Source organism: Furipterus horrens, unplaced genomic scaffold, assembly GCF_987537825.1.
Source record: "Furipterus horrens unplaced genomic scaffold, mFurHor1.1.pri manual_scaffold_6, whole genome shotgun sequence".
NCBI classification, from domain to species: domain Eukaryota; kingdom Metazoa; phylum Chordata; class Mammalia; order Chiroptera; family Furipteridae; genus Furipterus; species Furipterus horrens.
Window position 1 is genome coordinate 105,305,779 of NW_028327176.1, and position 21,440 is coordinate 105,327,218.

At 41.0% G+C, this 21,440-nt stretch overlaps 1 protein-coding gene across 1 annotated transcript; it reads right to left on the reverse strand.

Moving 5' to 3' along the window:
- Positions 1–1,039: 1,039 nt before the first annotated feature.
- GCM1 (GCM transcription factor 1) lies at positions 1,040–17,110 on the reverse strand. Its single transcript, XM_090280482.1, has 5 exons — positions 17,036–17,110; positions 5,795–6,047; positions 4,625–4,737; positions 3,481–3,609; positions 1,040–1,774 (listed from the first exon to the last, which is right to left on the reverse strand). The coding sequence occupies exons 1-5, from the start codon at positions 17,108–17,110 to the stop codon at positions 1,040–1,042; spliced, it is 1,305 nt and encodes a 434-aa protein (XP_090136608.1).
- Between the last annotated feature and the right edge of the window lie 4,330 nt (positions 17,111–21,440).

The following is a 21,440-nucleotide window of genomic DNA, read 5'->3' on the forward strand; positions in this document are numbered from 1 at the left end:
GCAGTGGGATTAGAGAGCAGTCTGTCCAGTCTGTCTACATTTGAGGAGAGTAAGAAGGCTCTAGAAGGACTTTCTTTAAGAAACATATGAGGTACTATAAAGAAAAGGACTTTCATTGCTTGGACAGTGTTTAAGGATAAACTATTGTTGGTTATATAGGAAATTAAGCAATGAGATGAGAGAATTATCAACTCCAGGAGAAACAAACTGTTATAATTATAATATACCAAATAGCCCAGCTGTAAGCAATCATAAAAGTGGCAATTCTGGATATTTAACTAAAGATTGTGATAAAAGTTTGATTCAACAGATAGTGCTGAAATAATTTAATAGTCACATGCAAAACTAAAATCAAGCTTACTTAACCTTGCTTACCTCATACCATATACAAAAACTAATTAGAAATATAACACTTACCTAAATGTTAGAGCTGAAAATATAAAACTTCTAGAAGAAAACATAGGAGAAAATCTTTGTAGCCATGGAATAAATAGGATATAATAACTGGGAAATAATACTTGTAAAACATATATCTGATTATATATAGACTTTTATCCAGAAGATAAATTTATATTTGCCTAATTATCTCACCCGTCACCTTCTCCCTCTGGAAACCACAAATCTGATCTGTTTCTAGAATTTGGGTTTCTTTTTTAGATTCCACATATAAGTGAGTCTTTGACTTCTTTCATCCATGTTGTTGCAAATGGCAGGACTTCCTTCTTTTTTTTTATGGCTAAATAGTGTTCCATTGTTTATGTATACACACAGCACAACTTCTTTATCCATTCATCCATCAGTGGATACTTAGGTAGTTTTCATGTCTTGACTATTGCAGATGATGGTGCAATGAACATGGAAGTGCTGATATCCCTTTGAAATAGTGATGCTACTTCCTTTGAATATGTACCCAGAAGTGGGATCACTGGATCATATGGTAGTTCTACTTTTAAATCTTTGAGGAAACTCCCTGTTGTTTTCCATAGTGACTGCACCAAATTACATTCCTACAAACAATGCACAAGGGTTCAGATTTGGATTATCTCAAAGGACAGAGATTTAGAAGCATTTCATTGTTGTAGTGATCCAAACCCACGTACCTCATTTCTTCATCAAAATTCCATTTGCTGCTCTTGCCTGGCAGTGAATACTGATGGTGAGGATAAGAGGTATAGGTAAAGAGAAAGGGATCTTCCTGAGGTGAATGGCACGTGGTGGAAGGGTAGTAGCTGTTAAAATCCACATGCACCTTCTCTTCATGAAGCTCAGCCCCTGGATTTGGCCATAATGAATGGCCGCTAGTTTTGGCTACAGGTGGATCCACTGGCATCTGCTGGGGAAGGTGTTCTAAAGAATTCTGGGAAGGGGAGAAGTCATAAGACCAGCTGGTCTGAGGAAAAGGATAATTGGGGCAACCGTTGTCATTGAGAGGATTTCTCCCCAAAGCAGCATTTTTATTCCACGTTTGCAGATCATTGTAATCGGGGAAGACTCCGGAGACAGGAGGCTGAAGCAGGTCTCCACTACTGTAGATCCGACTGTTGGATGCTTTGCACTTCTCATAGAGCTCAGTGGGGCCCATGGGAGAAGTGGAATCTGCCAGATCAGTGGGTGCCCCCAAACCGTAACTCTTAAATACGCAATCATTCAGTGACTTCTGCTGGGGGACTTTAGCTGTTAAGTGTCCACTGTCATTAGCAGGCAATTGGATGCCTTCCTGGAAAGACCAAGTTAAAGGTAAACTTCCCCAGCTCTGTGTTCCACCTGGAACAGGCTAGAAAGGAAAGTGAAAAGCTCATGTTAATAAGTTAAGCAAGTCGACACGCCTACCCCAGGCACCCATGAGTTCCTCCGTACAAGTAAGTAAGTCACCGGAGTCTCCATTCCTCACATGCTCAAAGCAGACACACAGAACAGCATCCCCACGGCCACTCAGGACCCTAGAGAAGGAAAGGCCGCTTCCGTTTCCATGCTAATCTCACTAACCAGTGAGAGCTGACTTTCCCTTTCCTCCAACATGAGTGTGTTTGAACATTTCACCCACAGATGAAAGAAAACCTGATACCCTAAGTGCCTCTGTGAGAAACTTAAGAAGGGATATTTTTAAAAAGTCAAACTATAGCTTCAAAGATTTATCTTATACTCAGGACAGCTCTCAGTGGATCTTTTTCCACCTCTCATTTCCCTCCTTGACTTTTCTGTTTTTTTATTGCTATGTGGAGTCCGAGAGACTAAGGTTGTTATTTTTATTTTCTCACGAGACTTTTCTAGGAACTCATTTTGTTGAATCATAAATAGGACTTTTAGACTATGAACTGGTAAATTTATTTCTATAAATGAAGGAAATATATTGTTCTCCAGTTAATGATCGAAAAGGAATCTGGTTGAGAATGAAGGAATCCTCTTGTTTATGTAAAACTATTGACTAACAAGAGGATGAGGGGTTGGGGAGAGGCTGTGACCTGGGAAGAGTGGGTGGGAAGAAATGCCCTTCCACGTGTCCCATGGTTGGAAGGAGGGACGAGGAGTCAGTTATTTGAATTCAGGGCTTACATTTCCTGACAAAGAGACAAAGGTTATATATTTTTAAATATGTGAAGTACATTTAGAGCCTCCATGGATAGACTGCCTCTATTTCTGCCCTCCTGAAATATGGAGCAAAAGTATAGGACTTACTATCACTATTAAGTAGACAAACCTATAGTACAATATAATCCCCCTAGAGTATGGACTTCATATCACATCCTCTCAACCCCTACCCTGATGACCATTGTTTTCAGAAACTGCCTTGTTATTTCATCTTGGTAAACAGTGCTAAGGATATACAGTTGACCCTTGAACAACATGGGTTTGAACTGCACTAATCCACTTACTTGTGGATTTTTTCCCAATAAATACCTGTACTGTGTTTGATTCAAAGTTGGGAGTCTGTGGATGCAGAGGGCCATCCATCTGCATTGATCTATGCCATTTTATATAGAGGATTTGGGCATTTGTGGAATTTGGTACCCATGAGGGGTTCTAGAACCAACCTGCCACATATGCCGAGGGACAACTTCAGTTTTGGGAAAGTCAGAAGTTATATGTAGATTTTTGACTGCTTGAGAGGTCAGCAGCCCTAACCCCTGCAAGGTTAAAGGGTCAACGGTAATCTGTTTTAGGGGGAAAAAATGAAAATTTAGGGGGAAAATATGAGGCTAATATTTGTGAAGTGCCAAATATAGGTTAAGTACTAATTGCGGTCTCTTTTTCATTGTAGTAGGGAAGATGAGTCTAAAATTACACAGAATTTATACTTGAGAGCCTGCTACAAAGATGGTAGAAATTGAAAGGAAAACCGCAGTTTCAGTTTCTGTGGCAGATGCCTGACGGGAAGTGATCTGGCTTCCATTTGTAGGTTAAAGGGCTGGGGAAATGTACTGCTCCACCACAGGGGTGGTGAGTTGCAGGGTGTTTTGAACACACATGGGGAAAGGTTACCTTTGCCTCTGGGCCCCTGTTCAGCTTTAAAGAGACGGACAAAGAGGACGTGTGCACTTTCTTCATGGTTCTTCTTGCCTCAGCTTCCAGTTTGGTTTCAGGTTTGGGATGATCATGTTCTCCCTTGGACTTAAAGAAGATAGGAGATTAAATAAATAACCAGATGGTACTTCTGGTGTATGGAATTTTACCCTGGGTCCTGCCATCTGACTGTGTGTTGCTACAGTTCAGTATTGTAACAAGATTGACTAAACCTTTTAAGTACCTCCCATGTCCACTAAGGGAGTTCTTGCCTGCCCGTTTTTGTTTGCGATGCTCCATCTCTCACCCACACCACAAAGCCATATTCATAGGGAAAATAAGTGATGCCTATTACACACGATCTTGTTTACCCTTCAGCACAGCCCTGTGAGGCACACACCACCATTCTCATCGCCAGTTTGCAGAATGGGAAATTAAGGCATCGAGAGATTGTGGCACCTGGGTTATATAGAGTAAGTGGGTGACTTAGGATTCAAGTTGTGCTGGCCAAGCCCAGAGCCACTTGTTAAAGATTTGGGACTTCCGGTTGTTAAAAACAGCCGAAGCTTGAAATCAGCCATGATAGGAAGGGTCATAGCACGGAAACTGGCAGACCCTGCAAATCAGAACATCTTCTTTTTGGAGGGCAGGACTGCCTATACTCTGCTGCAGACTCACACCCAGACAGTCTATGGCAGAGGCCGCTCTACACCACCGTGTGTGGCACCACCCCAACTTTTACTTCTTAATATCCAGATTTTACAGAAAACTGGAGCTTCAGGGAGTCAAGTGTTTCAGTTTACAGAGCACTGGAGAAGTCAGAGCTGGTATTTAATCTGGGGTCTGTTGGAGGCTGCCAGTGAGGCAGGGCTGCTAGCTGAGCGTGATTAGATTACTGCCCCTCAGGAGCCTGAGGCAAAGGCAGCCAGCTACCCCTAGGGGTTGGCACTTGGCACCTCTACGAGGTATGTGGTACAGATGCTTGCTTGCCCACAGTGTGCCTCCTGATTGGTGATGGCTTTCATTCACCTGGGCATCTCCTATATGAAACTCCTCCTCGTACTCTGTAAACATTTCCTGAATTAAAGAGAATGGCATCTTATCACTCTAACTCAAATCCAACCTGGAAAAATATGAAGCGTCCATCGTGCCTCCAGAAGTTGGTGACTGGGAAGCCCCCGTGGCCTCGGCAAGGAATGAGCTTCAGAGGCCCATCACAGTTGGGACAGTGTCTCCCTACAAAAGAGAAGAAAATGGTGACCGCGCCCAGCTGAGCCATGCCAGCTGACTCCTGGCGGTGTCAGCCTGGACTCCAGGATGGCAGAGAGTACACCTAGGCATAGCTTTATGCATTTCCAACAACTGGGCACAGCCTCTGGCCCTAGGAGGCCTGGCCAACATAACAGCCCAGGTCAGTCTCACGCATGGATAGAGGAAGCAGCCTATAGAAGGGGGTGTTTCACAGGTCAGGTGGGAGCACTTCTGAGCAGAAAATCCTTCCCTACTCATTTACTGATACTTGAAATTCTTTGTAGAGAAGAAGTACTTCTTTTACTTCATGACGAGAATTAAGGGGCAAGAAGCAAAGCCACATGGAGCGAGAACACAGCTACTAGTTTTTCACTGAAGTGTAAATGACTGATATTAGATCATGCCTTGAGAGCAAATCTTGGAGACAAGTTACAAGGAAAGAACATGAAGTAATTTGAGGTCTGAAATGGGTAAGGCCCAGGGAATGTTGAATGGATTTCACAATCTGATAAATATGATTAAAAAAAAAAAAAAAAAGCATGTATTTCAGCATGTGATTATGGCATAAAACTAAGTGTCATGGAATTGAGTCTAATCTCAAATTTAGTCCCAGTGTTCCCACTGCAAATCAAAGCACACCTTGAGATCACATAGGGACCCATTCCCTAAGAGGTCAGGAGGCAAGTCTAATAAACAATTTTCTTCTAAACTTTACATAGGCACACTAATGAATTAATGTTAGTCCCATAAGCGAGGAATCTTTTCTTTAACAGACACCTTTAGTCAGGTGCCTTAACCCAAGGGAGCAGTTTTAATGGTGGGTGCTCTAGTCAGGGCAGCCCTGTAGGGCAGTCCCCTTGTAGGAGACAAGGGGGGTGGTTGGTCCTCCTTAATATGTTCTACATAAGAACAGCCTTGGTATCCACCACACTCCAGTGTGAAGGTTGGGCCCTCAGGATGTGCTGGAATGTAGTGACCTATCAGGGCAGGAGCCTTTGAATGAATGCCAGCTTTGTCCCCAAAGCCAGCGAACCCTACTCACTCTGTTGCTTCTGCCGGGCTTTGTCACAGATCGCAGGTCTCAGGTAGATCTTGCGACCCTCCTTGGTGGAGCAGTCCTGGCTGCACACCACCACGCCAAGGCAGGACTTCTTGAGGATGCGCGAGTTGTGGTTGTTGGTGTTGCGCATGGCCCAGCTGCTCAGGTGCCTCTGTGCGCTCCTGTCCTCTGAGCTGTAGACAAACTTCTCATAGGAATCCGGCCATTCTTGGAACCAGTCAATCTTTTTCACATTCTTACAGAAACACAAAGAATATTATTATATTTTAAGCTAGAAGACACAACTGTCCATCGCTGTGGAGTCAATAGGCATGAACGTGATTTTGGCACTCAAGGGCTAAGTGAGAGGCCTCTGGCAAAGACCAGCCGAGGTCAGTTCCAATGGTGAGACTGAGAACTCAGCACAGCAGCAGTGACAAGACTGCTGTGTCTTCGGAACCTTTGCTCCCTGGATCACAATGAGCTGCAGTTCAGCCCCTGAGTTCCACCTGAGGGCCGGCTCCTCTAGCCCTCAGTAAAAAGAGTTAAGACCATTCTCATTAAGAATTTTTGAGGCTGAAGTAATATTATTGTGCTCTGATACAATTAATATGGAAATTCTTGTGGCAGGTTAGTGAGATAATATCTCATACCACAGCATAGTTACCTTATTAAGAGTTTAAGGTTTAGACTTCTGGTCAAGATGGAGGTGTAGGTAGACATGCTTCATCTCCTCAAGCAACCATAGAAAGAATTACAACAAGATCTCAAAACCAATAACACCCAGAACCATCAAAAAACTGAGCTGTATGGAAGTCCGACAACCAAGGATTTAAACAAGCCACATTTATCCAGACAGGTTGGAGGGATGGAGTCACAGAGATGGGAAGAGAGGTGGTGTGGCACTGAAAGGCCGCAGCAGCAGTCATGGTGGAAGAAGGGATGGGAGGGATACCTTAGGAGCAAGTGATCCCAGCCCCAGACCAGACCACACAACCCAGGGTTCCAGCACTGGGAAGATAGACCCCCATGACCTCTGGCTGTAAAAACCACTGGGGTTTGAGGCAGAGGAAGAAACTGCCAGATTTGTGCCACTTAAAGGGCCAGCACAGTCTTAGAAGGTACGAAAATCACCCATTCCAGGATTCACCACCAGGGCAGCAGCTGGAAGGGCTCCAGTTGCACATGGGAAGGGGGTGAAGTGACAGGAAATGGGGCAAGCGCTGAGCAAATCGCCAGAAGCCAGGGGGCGGCATTGTCCCCTATCTAAGCCCTTATCATACAGCCACAAAGCAGTGAAATGAGTTCCCCTGCCCTGTCAATTACCTAAGGCTCCACCCTACACAATTTATAGGTGCCTTTTCTACACAGGCCATGCTACTAAGACAGGGAGTAAAATCAGCTCTACCTTATACACAAAAACAAACACAGGGAGGCTGCTAAATAGAGGAGATAAAGAAATACGGCGCAAATGAAAAAACATAACAAAACCCCAGAAAAAGAAGTAAGCAAAATGGAAATAGACAACCTATCAGATGCAGAGTTCAAAACACTGGTTACATGATACTCAGAGAACTCCTTGAGTATGGCAAAAAATAAAGGAGGAAATTAAGGTTACACAGTGAAAAAAAAAATAATTCACCAGAAATCAACAGAGAAAGGAAGGAAGCCAGGATTCAAACCAACAATTTGGAACATAAGGAAGAAATAAACATTCAACCGGAACAGGAAGAAAAATCAAGAATTTTTTTTAAATGAGGAGAGGCTTAGGAACCTCCGGGACATCTCCGACCTGTCAACATCTGAATCATAGGGATGCCAGAAGGAGAAGAAAAAGAGCAAGAAATTGAAAACTTACTTGAAAAAATAATGAAGGAAAACTTCCCTAATTTGGCGAAGGAAATAGACAAACATATCCAGGAAGCATAGAGTCCCAAACAAGTTGGACCCAAAGAGGACCACACCAATACACCATCATTAAAATGCCAAAGGTTAAAAACAAAGGAAGAATCTTAAAAACAACAAGAGAAAAGAAGAGTTACCTACAAAGGAGTTCCCATAAGATTATCAGCTGACTTCCCAAAAGAAACTTTGCAGACAAGAAGAACTGGCAAGAAGTTATTCAAAGTGATGAAAAGGAAGGATCTACAACCAAGATTATTCTACCCAGCAAAGCTATCATTTAGAATGGGAGGGCAGATAAATTGCTTCCCAGACAAGGGAAAGCTAAAAGAGTTCATCACCACCAAGCCATTATTAAAGGAAATATTAAAAGGACTTATTTAAGAAAAAGAAGATGATCAAAACCACAAACATTAGAAAAGCAACAAATTCATAACTATCAGCAAATGAATCAATTAAAAAAAAAAAAACTAAGCAAACAGAACAGGGACAGATTCATAGATATGGAGATCATCTGGTGGGTTATCAGCTGGGAAGAGGAAAAGGAAGAATTGGGGAGACGGTGCAGGGATTAAGAAGCATAACTGGTAGGAACAGAATAGATGAGGATGTTAAGAATAATACAGGAAATGGAGAAGCCAAAGAACTAATATGTACGACCCATGTACATGAACTAAGGGGTGTGGGATTGCTGGAGGGAGTAGAGAAGCATCAGGCAGAAGGGGGCAATGGGGAAAAAATTGGGACAACTATAACAACATAATCAATAAAATATACTCAAAAAAAAAAAAAAGAACATTAAGGTTTATGCAAAGTCACCAGCAGTGAGAGGACTGGAGGGTCCTGGCGCAGGAGTCTGAGAGCTGCTTCCTCCCTTGGGGAGCTTGTCTTCCTTTTACTCTATTCCCATATTCATGTACCTCAAACAGGGTGAAGAGTAAGGAAGAGCTGATTTCAACTGGAAGCATCTATCTTTTTGACCAGGGCTGGCACTATCCCCTGTGTGTGATACACTAAGACACTCAGTCATTATAGCCTAAGTTATTTGGTTTTCTGTGCGTCTGTGTAATAGGGATAACAAGACCTGCCTACCTCAAGAGTAGTCTGAGAATTAAATATTAGTCACTGATGCATGGCTCACATTCCTTAGGCCTTGCTTTGGTACAGAGAAGCTCCATTTGACAGGTCCCACCTAGTTCTTAAGAGTGAGGATTATTAAGCAATCTTGGGCATCAAACTAGGGCTGTGTCCACCCTCACAGCTTCCAGAGACCTGCCATAGTATAGGAACATTTTTCATTTAGAAGATACCAGATCAGACTAGAAGATTATAGACAGTCTAGAAGGAGTGATCAGGGTACTGGCGTTTATTGAGTTAAAATTCAAGTTTAGAACATGCCGGAGAACTTTGTAACATGAGACTCTGAGCAAGTGATTTTCGTCTCTGAAGCCTCATTTTGCTCTTCTCCGAAATGGGAACATTGATAAAACACTTCAAATAGTACTGTAAAGAGCAGATCTGTAAACCTCATATAATGATAGCCGCAGTTTGAATGGAATGTCATGGGATCTAAGGTAGGTCTAAGGAAATATGAGAGGTTTTATGTTCTGAGAGGTCAGTAGTTATGAGCTTGGGTCTACAAACTAGGGCCAGGGGCAAATCTAACCCACCATCTGTTTTTGTAAGTAGAGTTTTATTGGAACACCACCATGTCCCTTCATTTGATTGCTGTCCATGAATACGTTATACCACCATGGCAGAGTTGAGTAGTTACAACACAGACTGGCCCTTTATAGGAAGTTTGCCAATTTCTGGCTAAGAGCAAGTCCAATGGAGGCAGATGGCCTGCGTGTGAATCTTAACAAAATTCCTTGCCTTCTCAGTGCCTGTCTCCTGCTCCTGTAATGGGAGTACCTATCTCACAGGGATGTTATAAAGATGGATTCTGTTAATATACACAAAAGGTGTATAACATTGCTGTCACATAGCAAGTTCCACATCGATATTAGTTGTTGCTCTGCTAGACCAAGGGCCACACGCAACGAGCCAATGAGATTGTAGGAGCCACTAGCTTTCAGGAGAGGAAAGACCCACAGAGACAGAGAGGCTACTTCATGTTTTAAACCTCGCCAAGCCAAAGGCAAGACAGGGGTCAAAGCACCCATAAAACAAAGCTTAATGGGTGCCACTCTGCTCCCACCTCCTTCTTTCTCAGGGCAATGACAACAGCTAGCCCTTGGAGTAACTGCTGTGGTATGGGACTGGGTGGTTACCCCAGAAGAGAGGGGTGAAAGGACGTAAGTCACAGGTGTGGCCCCCCGAGAAGTCCCCTCTAATGCACCCGGCATCTATATTAGAGTTCTAGGAAGGAGGCACAGGCAGCCCCAGATGCTGAACAGACTGTCAACTTCTTCCAGGTCTTCTCTGCCCTCAATTTCTCAGTAATTCCAAGCAGGATAAAATTCAACGCCCCAGGGTGAGAGAAATAGCTCAGGCAGCCTCATCTCCTGCTTTCTCCACCCACCTTTTCTCCTCTACCTACTCAACTAAGCTCCAAACAAGGCTCTCTTGTTTTCTTCACAGAAATGCAAGAGAAAGCATAGCACTTTATCTTCTGAAATAATAAAAATGCAAGTTAAAATGTGTATCTTTGTTTAACAATTTGGGCTGTAAAAAATCTACTGGTGGCTTTGAGTTACTCAACCACAAAGCACAGTTGTCAGCGTTAGCACAGATGGGGGTGGGGGGCAAGGCGGACTTGGAAAAGCTAAGATTTTCATGGTTTAAAGACATGAGTGGTCCCTGTAGGCTGGTAAGTGGCATAAAACCCATGAGCCAGGAGGAGGGGAAGGTATTCATGAGAGCAGCTCAGAGGTTCCTGTTAAAGCAGATTCCCTGTTCGTGGAGGGGGGGAAAAAAGAATCTCCACTGTGTATCTGTCTGTCTCTCTTTCCCATTTTCTCTCAGTTCAATGTATATTTTGATCTCCCTTGAGGCTTCTTCTTTGACATATGGATTACTTAGAAATATATTGTTCGATTTCCTTGTGTTTATAGGTTTTCCCATTGTCTTTTGCTATTAATTTCCAGTCTGATTCCATTGTAATTGGAGAACACACTCTGTGTTTTTAGTTATTTTAACATTCTCAAGGTTTGTGTGAGGGATCATAATATGTTTTACACTCTACTGTCTTTTAAGCTTTTTTTTCAACAGCCTCTGCACTGGAACCCTGGGTTTTGAATACCATTAATAATGCAACAATTTTGACAAAGTATGGACTTGAAAAAAATTACTAGAAGTAAAAGTACTCAAGCTATTCTCTTGGCTGTTTTTTTATGCTGAGTCTTTTGACCTGGATGCTTTTTGGAATCTTTGATCTTTTGACATTGAAATTAAGGAAAACCCAGATTACAATAATGCAAATGAAGCTATGTGTCAAACAAAGGACAGCAATTTCTGAAAGCCTTTCAAATGTAAGGCACAGGAGTGTAACATGTAAAAGAAAGAATAATCATTTCTTAATCGTGTTTAGGAAATCCCCGCAAAGTATTTTCTATCTTTTTTTTTATTTTTAGATCTTTTGTTTATTTTAATTTCTAACTTTTCATGAGTAACTCTGTTTTTGCTCTTGGTTAAGAAGTTTATCATTTAAGGAGAGTATTCTTAAAGTTTCCAACATGTAAATCTAACTAATATTGTATAACCTCATTGGTAGTATCACTGAAAGCTTAATTAATGTTTCTATGACTTCTGTGTGTAACTTTTTTACTGAGACTTAATCCTCTAACTTACTCAAAATCTTTGAAACTCTATGTAATCACAGATCACCCTGCCTTCTCTCCTCATTCTAATTTACTTAACTACTTGGAATTTTAAAAGGGTGCCTTGAGAAATAAATATATACCATTATATAAAACTAACAAATTAAATAAAGATTCTGAAATAAGGCATCAAAAATATCTACATTACTATTATTATATTAAAATTGATTTTCATTTGCAATATACTCTAGTTCCATATAAAACAATTATCTACCAATTTTTCTTTAATTAAAATAGCTTATTAATTCCTTATAAATAAATGTTTCCAAATAAAACAAGGATAGCAAATGATACATCTTAAAGCAAATCAGAGGCAAAACGATTAGATGTTACTTATGGAACGCAGAAAAACAATTAAACCAACATTTTGATTTACACACCACTTTTCAAGAACGTCTCTCTTCTGAGCAAACTGAAAATCAAACTCCAAGTGTTATCAAAAAGAGAAATTTAATTTAACAAAATGCTTGAGTTAAATCAAGAATGCCTGCTTAGGCTAAACCTGCCATTTCCTTCCTTTGTTACGGGGTCAAGACTAAGGACAACAAGTTCTTAACAGTCTCAGACCACACTAAAGCAAGCCAGTTACCCAGCGTTCACACTCTCTCTGTTACCTACATGTCTTTTCTCTTCTCCCATTTCCCACTGCACCCCCCTAAGTAAGGGGTCTCCTGACAGGCACTCAGAAGAGAGTTCCACTACCACTGAGGTACTAAGGGTCCCATCCCGGTCACACCGAAAGCACAGGGCAGCAGAAAATTTCTGGCTCCAATCATGGGGGACCCAATGAACATGAAAGCCCATATGGGGGCACTGCACTTGGAAGTTTAAGGATATCGAGAAAACTGGACCAAGAGGACAAAATTGTGGGCGTCTGCATCAGGCTAACAACAACGTGACCTGATCATGCGGCCAAATAATAAATGACAGGAAATCCAGAATCAGGTACTTGTTACCTCCCTAGCACCAAGACACAAAGATTACTACAACTGGCTCATTCTGATTGTTTTTAGTGACACAAATTCCCAGAAAGAGCTAAAAAAATTCACCGTTGCTAATAATTTTTCGCTCATCCGCTACAAGAGGTAAAGAAATTTTGCTGGCTAAAATCATGATCCAGGAATGAACTAATTGGAGATGCAACCTCTTTGTAGTTGACGCACCAGGTTTTAGGTTGGTCTGTATTTCTGTTTAACCTATGTATATCTTAATTTTTTTCACTAAGGGTTTAATCTGAAAACTGCTCATGCTTAGGAACAAAATGACTCAGGGTGTTAGTCTGCTGTGGTGTTGTTGGAACAGCCTGTAATTTTGCTCAGAAAAACTGGCTGGTGTTAGAATGGAGTAGATACTTCCATCTTTCTGAAGTGGGTACTATTTAGGAGTAAAAGGAACTGATTCTTTTCTCAATTTTCAACCAGAAAAAAAAGAAAAGAAATTTTTTAGGGATTCAAGGCTCTCAAGTATTACAGTCGGTATTAATGAGAGTGTGACACTTTCTGGGACTATGTGAGGAACATTTTTAATAAAAGTAAAACTAAACCAACACCCAACATTTGCTGCTTGCACCAAGAAAATCCTAAAGCAATTGTATTTGAACTTTCAAAATGCAAAATTGGTGTATTAGAGTTGGCCTGGAATAAACAGACTTTTATCAATGATGTTTTGAGTCATTTAAGGGCCTACAGCTCTGGGCTAGCTCCCTGGGGACTGGATTAAGGAGAGATGGGTATCAAAATAACCACACGTTAGAGAAGTGACCAGAAACGAGTGAAATGAAGGTCTGTCAAGACATCTACGCAGCTAAAAGTAGGAGGAAACATACATGAAACAAATGGGGGAGGGATGATTTATTGAAGGCAAGTAGCTTTTCTAAACCCAAATCTGATTATAATGCTTTCCAGCCCAATAAGCCTAACGGCTTCCCACTGCCTATAAAAGAACCCAATCCTCTTGGGACAGCCTGCTTGCTAACTACCTTCCTGGTCCGCAGCCTCCCAAGTCTCCCGGCTGGTCACCTAGGCACAAGGTCCCTCAAATGCAGGCTTTGAATAATTTCAGACTTTGGTGCCCCACTCTGCCTTCATTGTCTCGATTGCTTTCTTCATCTGCCCTAATCCTCCCACATTTTACAATGTACTTCTCCGGAGAAGGCCCTTTGCCAGGGGCTCTGCCTTGCTTTCCACCCCCAAGTCATGCTGAATTACACACTTCCCCTTCCCAGGGCCACAAGCATTCTCTGCATGGCCTCCATTCTCTGCTGGAGAACTCATCTCATTCCCTCAGCCCAGAAGATCATGATTGCTTTCACGGAAGTTAACACAGCTCAGTGGCCCCTGTATCCCTGAGCCTACCATAGTGTCTGGCACATTCTAGTCACTCAAAAAGGTCTGAGGTCCTGCTAAGGACATCACCATTCACTGTTGTCAAAAATTAACCTATAAATTGTTGATCTATCTGAGACACATAAAGGGATGTGGAGTTCCAGGACCTGATACAGTCAGGATTCATTCAGGTGACCATTGTGAAATTTGAAGCACATGAGTGAATTAACAGGAAAGGAATTTGTTTTACAGGTTGCAGGAATTTGCCCATGGTTTGCAGAAGTTGCAATCCTGGCAAGAAATATAAAATCATGAAAAATAAACTAGAAATTATTTGTGTAGATGACAACAAAATTGGGGAAATTTATAATAACAACAAACCATGGCGTTTGATCCTTTAAACAACAATTTTTTAAAAGTGTCCAAACAGGTAGTCTGAGGAAGAGTAATTGCCTAAGGGACTCCATGAAAAGGGGTCCATGGTCAAACATAAGTTAGGGCAACACTGCCTAGCACAGCTTCCTCTTGGGAGCACCACCAATGCACAGAATGGTTGGAAAGGCTCCAAGTCTGCTGGAAAGCAATCTGTTTAACCTCGCTGAACCTAGTATTTCTGCTTTTCTTTCTTCGCAACACCCATTATAATTGCTTGTAACTTATACCCTACTGAAAACGTTTTGGGAAATACTGCTCTAAACAGCTGAGAACTTTAGGCAGGATAGATAGGAATTACTATTTTCATTTTACCAAGGAGGTAACTAAGACTTCAGAAAGTCTATTTGTTTAGTCACACAGATGATAAACAATGAAGTCATCTGTTAATAAATTCCATATTTGCCATTTGTGGTTTAATATACACCAGGCATTGTGGTAGACCTGGGCCAATGGCTGTAGAATCCTAGACCATTTAGAACTAAAAGGGCACATAAGAGACCAGTTAGTGCAACCACCTAATTTTCAGATGAAAGGGAGTGTTGGAAAAGATAAGGAAGTCCCTGGGGCCTCCACGAATAAAAAGCAGCAGAATTGGAATTCAGTGCAAGGGCTCCACACTCCCTGCTTCTCAAAGTTTACCACTCTGCTTCCAGATTTGTACACAAAACATAAAATTGAATATGCTCAGAAGTCCTTCCAAGACCTTTTATTTTTCACCTCAACTGGTTCTTGATAAAATTCCAGAGCCAGCACAAACTCAGTTGAGGATGGTGTTGTCTCTGCTTAGAAAATTTTAAGGGGCATTTGCACTTTTAATGATATCTCTAGCATATTTAACAAATTGAAGGGCACTTAGCTCTTTCCATGAGAAATCCAAGTTTTTCTATGAACTATAAATGATACATTTCCAAAATTGAATGTGTATTTTTTGTTGTAAATGTTAGCTGAGAACACATTTATTTTGAGAATTCATGTTGGAACATGCACTTCCACGAGCCCTGAGACTCCTCCAGGGCGGTAGCTCTTTCTTTCTTTCATCTACAGATCTGATGAGTGATATAGATCCTCTGTTCCAGAAAAAGTGGATGTTTGTATACAGTGCTGTCTGCCATTTCAGGGGATGCTGAGATCCCATTACAACTCCTGCTCCGGGATGTGACATTATTAAATCATCTATGAACCTGCTTACTTCAACTCTTGATTTTGAAGATGCCCAGCTTATATTTGGGAGTTGCAAGCATGAAATTAGGAATAGGAAGAAACACAGGTCCTTGAGCCAGGAGTGGTTAAAATTTACCTTGAAGTTTCCCCTAAAACAGCTACAATCATCATAAACCAATAAAGAGCAACTACAAAGACAAATCCCTAAAACAGACATTACGATTTAGCTGTGATTTATTTAATCATCCTTAAATGAATGAAAAGTAGGGCACACTTATTATCCTCCACTTTTCCAAGACCTACCAAACGAGAATATAGGGGGGAATTTAAAGAGAAACATAAAGAGAAACAAAAGAGCCCTGACCAGTGTGGCTCTGTCGGTTGGGCATCGTACCACAAACTGAAAGGTTGCAGGTTTGATTCCTGGTCAGGGCACATGCCTGGGTTGTGGGCCAGGTCCCCAGTTGAGGGTGCGTGAGGGGCAATGAATGTTTCTCTCACACATCGATGCTTCTCTCTCTCTTTACAAATAAAATAAAATAACATCTTTTAAAAAAAAGAGAAGCAAAAGGAAAAACATATTAAAGATTTAAACATAAAGAGAAAGAAGAGAAAATTAGAGTAAAGTTTGGAATGATCTGGAAGTCTTCATTGAGTGAAAATCTGGAATGATTATAAATCAAGACTGTGGACTCTCCATTCCCTCTCCACTGCTTGGGATAATTCAAATTTCCTGTCCCCCAGAATCGAGCAGACTGGCTTGAACGTTTTAGTATTTGGTAATGGTGGCTTCCAGTTTTAGCTTTCCTAGTCACCTTTTCAAACAACTTTCAGTGAAGCAGCCTTCAAATATCACAGAAGAAGTCAAGAAAGTCTGTTTTAAACAATTAATGTTTTTCACCAAATTAAGAGTTAAAAAGTCAATTGCCAAAAACGAAGGCTAAGAAAACATAAAATGAAAGTCATTCCATAGCTGGAAAGCAGCCCAGGGTGTGTGTATTATTTACAAAAGTTCTAGAACAGCATGCTGTATCCCACACAAGCCCTGTCATTTAGACATTCGAGGTGCAGGTTTAGTTTAAAACCATTTCTGTAGCAAAGAAGGTTGTGTGGGAACGTGAGCATTATGAAGAGTTAACCTACAGGCAAATACATTACCATGGGTTTTATTCTTTTGGTTAGCCAGGGTGGGTGCCACCTGAGCCAGGCCACTTTTGAAAGAACAGGGAAGTAGCATTTTCTTTGCCTCAGTCTGATACAGGGGTGGGGTCTGGTAGGTAAAGACTCACTCAGATCATAGGTTTTGACATCTCCTTTTAAAATTCCTCAGTGGGGTGTCTAGCTGAGGAATTTGGAGGAGAGGAGTTTACCCAGTTGGGACCCCCACCAATTTCCTTCCAAGTTTCAGCAAGTTAATAGTCAAGGCTTCATAGCCAAATAGGTGGGACAGAAGTAGGTTTACAGTGGTGAGGCCACAGATAGAGTTCATTCTTTTATTATTATTTATTAATTATTGTATTACTTTCCATACGAACAACTGTAAACCTACTTTAACCCCACCCTACCTGTATTGAAGGCAGATTCTTAAAGTAAGTACATACCTGTGGCAGTTTTATATCATTAATATCCCAGTTTAATATCTCTTTTTCCTCAGAATCAAAGTCCTCGGGTTCCATGATGAAGTCAGGTCACCCACCAACTTCCGTCTATTCAACCGCCCTCAGCAGTGCTGAAGAATTTTGCTCTTAATATGCTTGGATCTGTCCACTCAAGCAGCTTAGACCAGGAGACTGTTTTCTGGTGCTAAAAAATAAATGAAAATAATACTGACCATTAAAGAGATAAAAAATCAGTGCTTATCTAACCGAAAAACCTGTCTTACTGACATTTTTGCAATCACCAACATACAAACAGAAATAAAATGTAGAAGCCATTAGGGATCTTGCTGAAATAAAGTCTGACCACTGGGAATCAGGACAGCGATCACTGCAATAAGCCCTGGGTCTGCGCTGCCTTTCTCCTCGCTGGATCCACGTTATGAAGGCCTTAGTGCAAATGGCTGTCACCTGCAGCCAGCGATTAGGACCTTCTCCCCCATAAATACCTGTGTTTGAGAGGGAATACTGGGTTGGAATTCTCCCCACAGAAATTCCTTCATAAATTAGCTAAGGTGTGGATGAAGTTATAGGAGGGGAATGTCACAGCCAGCTGTGTCTCTATAGCATTTTTTAAATCTAAATTGCTATGGAGATTAATTTTGGTCTCCTCAATAAGTCCAGTGAGCACTTTATATCTTCAAATATTATCACGTGATATGCTTATATGGGATTCCTCTAAAACCTCGGTGTTATTGGCATTGTGGACCTGATAATGCTTTGTTATGGGGAGTTATCTTGTACATTGCAGGATGTTTAGCAGCATCCTTGGTCTCTGTCTTTTAGGTGCTAGTAGCAAACCACCCCTCTTTATTGTGACAACCAAAAATGTCTGCAGACATGGCCAAATGTCTCCTGGGGAGGGGGTGGGGTGGGAGGGACTGTATTAGAACTACTGCTCTAACAGTGTTTCTTATCATTTTACCTGAAGCACTCTTTAAGACTTTCTGACTTCATCTCTAGCAATCTTACCCTTTCCTGTCCCCCACAAAAAAATTCTCTCTCACTTAACTTTCATTAAGTTGTATTATGTAAACAGTTCAAAAGTTTTGTGCAAACTGCATTTCTTCCCCCATGAGGAATACTACCCTAGTTTCTAGCTATAATTAAAGGAGATTTACAAATTAAGAAAAAAAGTTAGTTTGAAGTGTTCTTTTGAGAAAAAACAAATCATTTTGCAGATGAAATGTGCTTGGTAGTAGAATATGAAATGAAACATGTTTACATGTACGATTGACCCTTGAATAATGTGAATGTTAGGAGTGCCAACACCCCGTGCAGTCGAAATCTGTGTATGACTTAAGTCAACTCTCTGCGTGTATGTAACCATGGATAGGAAATACTGTAACATTACCATTTGCTGGTGCTCTTGTAAAAACAAGGGACATGATGATGTTAAACTCAAACTGCAAGTTAGATTAATAGTCCCTTGTGCTCTCTTCCTCAGTTATGTGATTTTATATAACCCCAATACTTGTCAATCACTGGCAAGTGTCCAAGTGTGTGGCTATAGAAGACTGTTGACATGAACATATAAATGAAGTCTGGCCATTAAATAACAAGCTAAACAGAGCCAAAGAGACCTCCCTACCCTACCTGACCACAGTCACCTCTCACCTAGTGTTCACAGACTCAGAGAACATGAAGTCCCCATTTCCCATTTCAAACACTGACATGCAAAATTAAATCCCTATGAGTTTTAAATCACATTCTATGTTTGGAAAATAAACATCAAGTTAATTAAGAAACGAAGCTACAGATTGACTTTAATTTAGATGACTTTAGTAACAAGTATATCAGACACAAATATCAAGTAAAAATGCTATAGCAACAGGTTTACGTACTTACCTCTTTGAGCATTAACAACAGTAACTCAAGTGGTCTAAAATTTGCTATAGCTAATTGAGATAGGTTAATCTTTTTTTCTAAAAAATGAAACAAACAAAAAACTTAAGTAAATAAGAAGACGTACATTTTCTAAAATGAAAAACATTTTAAGCTTAGTTAACATACACATCATTCTTTTGTTTTTAAATAAAGGAGAGAGGAATCAAATAATTATATTGTTTTTAAATTTTTTCTGACATAATTTTTGCCAGGTAAATGAACATTAATTTAATATTTCCTGGAAGGATAAGAGTAAAACAGAGAAAAAAAGAAAAAAGTGTTTGCAGCCGGCAAGACATAAACAAACTCAGCTTTCCTCCAGGATTAATTAAAATCTAAATTTGTCAAGACTTTCTTTTTTTAAAGCAGCTCAGATCAAAGTGTATTCAGTTTTCATTATTTCTACCAAAAAAACAACAACAAAAACCCCACAACAATAACTAGAACAAATGGAACCCTGTAAGAATGGAGTGACCATTACCACATCCCTTATATTTGCCTCTTCTCAGGACTTCTGGCTTCCTTACCTTCCGACTTCTCGTGGAGATGCAGACAATACTGTGTTATAAAAGTCTCATCTCTGGTTCAGGTCTCAGCAGGCTCTGGTCATTTTCTAGGCAGAAGTTGCTGTTCCCTAATCCAGGTCAAGGTACATTATGCTAATGAGCTCTGGCAATAGTCCAATCAAAATCTAGATGCTCCCAGCTCAGGGTAGGTAAGACCAAGGGGGGAGTCACTTAACCAGCCCAATTCTCCTCAGAATGCCAGCAATGTGATGAATATTCTATGGTGTGCTTCTGAACTTTCCCCTCCTTTATGCGAAGAGGGCATTTTAACTAAAATGGACATTGAGAACCTCGAGAGGAAGCACAGATGTTTTCCTTCAGGTAATGTCATAGGTTAGGCCTAAGGCAGAATTTACAGTAGATTCTAATTCTCCCACCATTTAGCCCTGCCTCTGCGCAACACACACACAGAGGACACGCAGATATTGCACTGATGGAATTTACTGGAATAGAGATCAGGAAGCCAGCAGGTCCTAAACCAGAAATATCAAAATGCTACCCTATCCCTAACAAGGAGTGTTTCAATAATTCTGAGTGTTCCAATCACCCTAAATAATACCCCCCATTACCCCACCCCCTTCCAGGAATGTCCTGTGTAGTATGGGCACAGCCCAAATCAGTGCAGTTCATCTGCTATTTCCCAGGCAGTCTGCTAGGCTCTGAAGTTAGAGAATTAAAGCCATTAAGAAGTTCAGTCTAGCCTTGGCCAGTTGGTTCAGCTGGTTGGAGCATCTTCAGGTACATCAAAAGGTTGTAGGTTTGATCCCCAGTTGGGGCATTCCTCTGTCACACTGATGATGTTGCATTTCTCTTTCTATCTCCCCCTTCCTCTCTCTTTCTCTCTCTCTCTAAAATCAATAAATATGTCCTCAGGTGAATATTAAAAAAAAAAAAAGTTTAGTCTACCAGTTGGGCAATGGAAGTATCAGAGGGAACATTTTGTAAAGTATATGATTGTCTAATCACTATGCTGTACACCTGAAACTAACACAAAATATTGAATGCAACCTGCAATTGAAAAAATTAAAAATTAAAAATTAAAAGCAAACAAACAAATCAGAAGTTCAGTCTAGGAGGAAAGATGAAAAAAGACACTAAGCCCAAGATAATTTGATGCACAGAATAGAGGCAGCCTGAAGGAACGTCGAAGGGGAAATTAATAATCTGGAGGGAAGAGAATCCGTGGAAACTTCTTTGACAAAAATGATATCTGATCAGCCCTTCAAAGGAAAAACAGGTATTTGTCAAGGCATCAGGAAGTGGAAAAGGGTGTTCTAGTTTGTGGCCATGCCGTGGGAAAAGGTAAAGAGGTATGACAAGTGTGGTGTGCTCAGCAGCACACAAAGCCGTGCCTGCCGGGAAGGTGCAGGCCATCAGAGAGATAGGCGGCAGAGGAAAGAATGAGCAGGCCAGAAGGCAAAATACTTGGGAGGCTTCACAGGTTGTGCTGGGCAGTCCGTGAGAGACCTTCAGCAATGTTGAGAAAATTTCCCACCGGTCTTTCAGTCCAGAAATGAACTTCATCTTTAGCAATCTCACTCTTTCCTGTCCCCCACATGTAACTTCTGTCTCACTGTACTTTGATTAAATTTTATCATGTAAACAGTATCAAAAAGTTTTACATAAACTGAATTTCTTCCCCCATGAGAAATAATGCTCTACTTTCTAACTATAATTGCTTAAAAGAGATTTACAACTTAAAAAAGTTAGTTCGAAGTATTCTCTTGAGGAAAAACTAATCATTTTGCAGATACAATGTGCTTATTAGTAGAATATGCAGTGAAACATGTTTCACTGGACTTTAAGACTCCACATGGTTTTTCTGTGCTAACCTAGGTCTGCTCTCTGCAGTCCCTCCCTTGATCAGGAGGTTCTCTCCGTCCTCTGAATATATCCGA